The sequence below is a fragment of the Fulmarus glacialis genome, unplaced genomic scaffold, assembly GCF_000690835.1.
Source record: "Fulmarus glacialis isolate BGI_N327 unplaced genomic scaffold, ASM69083v1 scaffold39884, whole genome shotgun sequence".
Lineage (NCBI taxonomy): Eukaryota > Metazoa > Chordata > Aves > Procellariiformes > Procellariidae > Fulmarus > Fulmarus glacialis.
In genome coordinates, this window is record NW_009206852.1 from 36,374 (window position 1) to 43,185 (window position 6,812).

General features: G+C 45.8%; 1 protein-coding gene across 1 annotated transcript in view; it reads right to left on the reverse strand.

The window, feature by feature from the left end:
• Nucleotides 1–4,028, reverse strand: part of SATB2 (SATB homeobox 2) — a gene marked incomplete at its 5' end in the record, with an annotated part of 39,759 nt that extends 35,731 nt beyond the window's left edge. The window contains one exon of the mRNA XM_009575902.1: nt 3,816–4,028. Coding sequence (XP_009574197.1) covers nt 3,816–4,028 — 213 coding nt within the window. The remainder of the gene's footprint in view (nt 1–3,815) is intronic.
• Between the last annotated feature and the right edge of the window lie 2,784 nt (nt 4,029–6,812).

A 6,812-nucleotide genomic window follows, 5' to 3' on the forward strand; every position in this document is an offset into this window, starting at 1 on the left:
CAGGCGAGGGAGCGAGGGCAGTGCGATGCTCGCTGAGCGCTCCCGGCACCAGCAGCCCCTTGGAGAGACAGATCTCATTTGTTTTCCTGAGCTCAAGGAGGAGAGCTACCAGGGCTGATCACTGTACCCCTTACACCTTTTAAGGGAAATAGTAGGTTACTGATACAAAATCTGTTTTCTCTTGAGATGTAGAGGTCTCAGGAAACAAAACAACCTAGGTGGCAAAGCTCACACTTCCCGATAGATCCAAACCTCCCATAAACCCTGGTGACGTTCAGGTATTTGGCCCAATTATAAACCTTTTCAGCTGGCTCCTGCTTTTGTGCCAGAGTTGAAGCCTGCTAGAGTACATCTAATGTTAATTTTTAACTAGGCAGACATGCCCAAATGCCTATTTGTTAATGGGAAGGTTAACTAGGCAAAACCAAACCTTCTGAACTTCTGTTTTGCTGTCCTCCAAATCTTCCTCTCCCTAACGTCTTTTTCGTACCAAAGGCCACATTAATAATGGAGCCAAAATCCAATCAAGACAACAATCTAGACTAATCACTCTTCCAGATAAAGCTTTAACCAACCTGTATCTTTTCCCTTTGCCACGCCCCAAGCTCAGCAGGCACTCTTCTGGACTTGTTCCCTGCCTGTCGTAGGGAGGACCCATGTAGAAAGGGCCTAAGATTCTCCTGCTCCTGCTAAGGCTTGCCCCCCGTGTCCAGGCAGCTGGGGCAGACCGCAGCCGCCCGTGCCCCGGGGAGGCCCGGGCCAAACCCACCGCCATCCACAGGCCATGAACACACGCAGGGTACAGCCCGACGGATGGACCAACAGGGACACCACCCTCTGAAATTCAATGTTCACAGATAGATGAGAGTGAGGGCAATTATGGGAAACATAAGGGAACAACAAAGAAGTCATGGGAAGGAAGAGGACTGTCCAAGTCTGTCAGGACTCTTTTAATGGAGCTTAATTTTACCAGAGGCCCTGCAGTGCTTTGATGGGTATGAAAAAAACCTTCCCAGTTGCCGGAGCCTTTGGCTAGCACAGCAGCCAAGGTTACCACAGCCTCAAAGGCCGTTATGGAGGCCTGAGATCCTGGAAAGAACAAAATTAGCATGTAAAAGACAGATTTAAAATACAACTCTGTCCTGCATGGGTCTCTTACACTGCTAGCTCCACAGCCACATGTCAGAAAAAAGCCTGAAAGCCGAGCCATTTTTTATTCAACCACCAAAATAGGTAGGGCAAGTACCAAACCAAAATATCACGGTCACTAAAATAAAGTATTTTATGTTAGAGGCCTAGATTCAAGACTGGTCTTGATATTAAGGAGGAGTTTGCTGTTACTGAAATGTCTCGTTGCAAACAGTGGGGAAGAAAGAAAAAGAAGTGTCTGCACCCACAGTGGCACAGTGCTGAAACCCAGCCGCTACTGCTCGTCTTCCACGTGCACGCAAGAACCCCCAACAGGTCAGAGCCTCTTCCCCACAGCACTCGCACCTCTTTGCCGGATCAATCTGCCGTTCTCACCCTGGGGCAGGTCCTGAGCAGGGGACAACCTGCGAGGGGGGCAAGAGGCTGGCTCAGAGTTAGGGAGAGCCGAGCCGGGTTATTCTGCGTGCCCTTACAGCTGCCTGCACAACTGCCCCAGCACCAGCACTTCCACAGGTACCTACCAGTGCTCTCCTCCTACCTAGCGCACTCAAGCATCATTCCCAGAAGTATTGCCGCAGGAGATCGGTATCTATGGAAACCACATTTCCAAATGCCATTCCATCAACTTCTCCAGCACCCTAACACAATTCCTGAAAGGACCGTGTACAGCTCCTACCGCTGCTGCCCCAAAGCACCCTGCTCCGGGGTAGGTAACATACCTGCCTGGGGAGGCGATGCTGCCGGGAATCGCTGCGCTGCACGCGGGGATGGCATTTGTCTCGTCAGAACTAATACCGGGCATATGGGGAAGCGCAGTAGCCGTGCTGCCTGCCCGGGAGCTGGGAAGCAGCCTCATTTGCAGAGGTGTCCAAGCTGTCAAAACAGCACCTGTGCTGACTGGTGCTGGCCCTCTGAGGGCTGGGGAAATGTTATCCAGCGGGCACAAGGCGAGCACTGGGTACACAAGCCTTTGTGTGTTGCTTTTGCTGATTAAAAAGCTCACAATATTCTACTGGATTCTTCAAGCTGAAATAAGGCAAGGATGCTTTATACTTCTAGAGTATGGTTTTCTAGCAACGCTTAGCGCTTAAAAAGGTGGGCAAAATTTCCATTATTTTAAATAATGTTCTAGCTGTGGCTAGAACATGGGAACATGGGAAAAATGTCATATTTCAACAGAGAAATGAGATGGGGCAACAGATCCAATTTTTATTTTCACTGGATTGCATCTAACCTCCCCATTTCCTTCTGTTACTCAATTTTAGTTGTGAAATCTATTGCAATAAATATAAGTAGGAATAAGCTAATTCTTGAATTATTCTTTCATGAATAAATATAAATAATGAAAGTGGATACACCATTTAAACATTAAAATAGTTCCCTTTATTTTCGCTGAAAGGTAACTAAAAAAGGTAAGAGTTATACAATGAGTTTCCCCTGTAATAAAAATTGAGCGTCAAATTTGGGTTGGCAGGATACACTTGCTTTCAGTGAAAACAGTTCTTTACGTCATGTATTGTGGTGAAGTGCACCCAAACGCCAGGGTTAAACTGAACAAGCTCAACAGTTTCTACAAAATAACATACCTTCCTTAAGGATGACCAGTTTGCATGTAAAACTACCCCCCACAAAGCTTACTTATTTTTAGCAGCTGTGGCCACAGAATTCAGTATGAGAAGTCTCAGTAATACTATTATAAGCACAGCTAACACAGCCTGAGACTTTGCAGACTACATGACTGTGAAAGCACCGAAGCAGGAGGGTCGTACAGGCCCATTTACTAAAGATCAAGAGAAGTGCTAGAACTGACCCATCATGTCTGCACAGTTAGAAATTTGAAACTCAGGTTAGGCAAATGTCATGACAGGAGTTAATCATCACCTCTGTGCAAGCACCCTCGCTTTTTGAGAGTGTATGTCTGGGACTGCAAGCAGTCTGATAAAAGGGGGGATGACTATTACAGTGTAGTATGTGGATGTTCTTTCTTAGTGCAAAGGAACAACCTACCCGGGGAAGTGGGCGGCAACAGCACGTTAATAAACACGTGCAGTTAAGTCAATGAGATGACAGCTGGTTTGGAGCTGTAAAGCATTTTCCTTCCCAGCACACTGCCCATCTCTACTTTCTGTACTTCAAACAATTACTCCAGTAAACCTCTAACTCAAGGACTGTGATTTCCTATGCAGAATACAGAGCGCACTGATTTCTAGCAACGTCTGTCTAATTCACTGTCGACCTCTATTCACTACACACTTTTTATTGCAACATATATGAACCTCTCCACAAGCCCAGAAATTTCCTCCATGTTCTGCAGAATGTAATGGACACAGATAAAAAGTTATGTGCACAGTCTTTCTGTAATATATTCTGTAATAGTCATTTAGTGGACACATATCAACAGCCTGTATGTGATGCCCACACACCCTCTTTCAGGCACTAATGTTACATACTTTTTTGCATTTATGGCATTGATTAAAGCTAGAATCATCATCACAATGTCTTGCTGAAATCCACTAAACATCTCTTAACAGCTACTCCAAAACCTTACAGAAGAATTTCTACAACTCATCTGGGTGAGGGGAGCAACAGACAGGTGAAGGGCGGAGAGGAACTCCTTCCCTGGACTAATCCTCACAACAAACAGGTAATGAGGGATCATATCTTACCTGGGGGGTTCTGGAGGAGCTTGGGCTGCTGGCAGCTGAAGACACCATGCTCACGTTGGGGTTCATACTTCTCTCTCTCTCGTCCTGATAGATACGATCCCGCTCCGAGTCAGGCAAGTTGAGGAAATTCTGCATTGCCCTTAAGTTTACCAGGAGGGACTGGGAAGCTGTCCTAGGGTCTTCTTCTTTACGCAGGATCTCTGACAACAAGCCCTGGTTCAAAAAATAAAAAAAAAAAAAAAAAAAAAAAAAAAAGCCCAGTCATGTGTTGGGTTGGTTTTTCTTTTTTTTTTTTAATTTGTTTAGTGTAACCAGCTGGGTTGCAATACTGAGAACCTACAGCAGAATCTCATGGGCTCTCCCAGAGGGGATATTTTGTAGGAAAGTGTTTGTCTTCTGGGGGCTGGGGTTTATTTTGGGACTGTCCTATTCTGGCACTGTAGTAAGCTTCTGAGTATGGAGGTGCTCGATAGGAAGGTAGGTGCATTGGGTAGAAGAAATTGCAGTTACCACCAGGTGCTTGCTGCAAATATTTTAGGAGCTGTTAGATCTCTCTCTCTCTCTCTCTCTCTCCTTTTATTTGAAGCTGGGAACACTTGGCAATTCTCTTCATCTTTGACAAATCTGCCAAGGTTGGTAAATTTAGTTTCGACATTTAAACAGTGCAGGAGGCTTATAAAGAAAAACGTTTGGCTGGTTTTTGATGTTACAGTCCGTTCATTTTGGTTTGGACAGTCATTTCTGAGAGGAGAAAAATGAGCAATAATAAAGCCTTAGAATCTAGCTTTAGGGATTTAACCCATTCTTTCATGCCTCATTTTAAAACACCACAGGCTTCACATTGCAACCATATTCAAAAAAAAAAAAGAGCTAGAGAGATGAAAATGTCATTAAAAGAGGCTTAAATCTAATGATGGGATTAAATTTACGCATAACTGTACGCACTCAACAGTTCCACAGATTATCTAGAAGTTAAAGGCACAACACACAAGCCTGGGTCAGGGCCTACAGAAACTACCGGGACACAACGTGTGCCACCAGCTTCCCCCAGGCCCCCCCTCGCATCCGACCCTTCACAAATGGGTATTTCACTCCAAAAAGCAGTAACAGCAATTTCCTGAACTGTAGCTGTTTAAACGTCCTGGTGTGAAAAGAAGCAGAAAGGGATCATTTCTGCCCATTGAGACTACTTATAATGTATCATAAGAACCGGCAGTTGGAGGCTCGTTATTTTACAAGGCTATTCTGCCAATGTTTCCCTGAGCAGCCTGATACCCTTCCCGCTTTCCGCCTGCCGTGAGCCAGAGGCCCTCTGCACCGCTGCTCCTAGGACCGTATGAAATCCCAGTCGGAGCTTGGAGGGCTCACCTCGACCCACTGCTGTGAGAGGAGCAATGTTCAGCAACCGCATGCAAAGGGACACTGCGGTGCCCCTGACACGATTTAGCTGTTGCTGTTGACGTGAGCATTTTGCAGTTACTTTACAGCCACGACTGAGGCAAGCTGCCTCATGGGTATAGTCAAGGCTTACTCCTTTCCTGTACGAAAAATGTTACTATAAAACAACCACGTAGTCAAAACCCTCTAATATTTAGTCTTAGTTTACTTTCTTCCATATCAGCCTCCTCCAAAAAAGCCTTGCTAAACCACTGCCACTACAGTTGGCCAATTAACCAAATGCCAACATTTTTAGTATATATTGACCTTATTTACCAGACTTCCGGACAAAACCAACAGACCAGCAAACGACGTATCCGTATCTGCATTTATCTGCTATCTGCTGTTAAACACCTACATTAAAACACATACATGAAAGCTCTACTTCAGCAGTGTTTATGCCAGAAGCGCTTGAAACAAGCTCCACACGCAACCTGAAGGTAGGCTGCACACAGCTCCATCTTTTCAGCTCCTCATCTACGTAATCAAGCTAAGAGATTCCCAATTACATTTTCCTGCAATTAACAGAGTAGTTACTGGAAGGACTGGAGCTGGGGATGGAGCCATGGTGGGACCCTCCAGTCAGAAATGGGAATGGAGAGAGAAGCCGGCTGGGAAAAAGTCTGAAGAAGGAGCAGTGCTGGGCTGGCCCTGGGCCGGCCTCTGGTATTCTCTGTGACCTCAACACAACTGCACGCTCACTTGGCTTCTTCCTCAGGGTGTACCATCCCTCAGAGAAGCTAGGGACATTTTGAAAAGCTTTCCGAAGCTTGCCAGGCTCACAGGCCGAGGGAAATTAACCAAAAAAGGACATTTCAGAAGCTTGAAGCCATGACTTGAACGATTCCAAGATCGATACAGCAAGTCCCTATTATAATTTTCCCTTAAAGTCAGTGGAAAATTCTCCACATGTGGTAAATAAATGAAATATCAGTTCCACAGATTCTCTAAATTCTTAATTTCCTGGGTCTTTTAAAGGATACATAACTTCTTTTTTTTAAAGAAAAGATCAACTTCAAAAATTCATGAGTTTAGGTTGAAAGAAACACACCTGAAAGCTAGTGGAGCTGACTTTAAGACAGCTTTTTCTCCCTCCCATCTTAGCCTGGCTAAATTTATGGTCCAATTTCAAAAATGGAGAGCAGAAACATATGTGAAAGCATGCCAGCAATTACTTTTCAGTGCAGTCATTGACTCCCTATGTAAATCAGAGGCTCACAGGTACAAGTGGCTTGGCCATGGTGCTAAGAGGTATCTGACTGCCTGAGATACCAACTCTTGTGCTTGGAGGCTCTGATTCATCACCACAAACAGCTTATCATGGGTAGATCCAGTGGTTTTGAACCCCAGCCTGCGCCTCTTGCTTCTCCGAGGGTCTCACCTCTGCTATAGGGATGTAGCAATATTTTGCATCGCTGCTCAATCACCAGGCTGTACAGCTGCCGGGAGCCTCACCCCCTAATGCAGGCACCTGCTCCAGGGAGAGGGACTCGCTCCTTCCCCCAGCGCCGTGACAGAGGCAGCCCCTCGCAGGGGCCGAGCCCCGCTCCCCCATGCCCC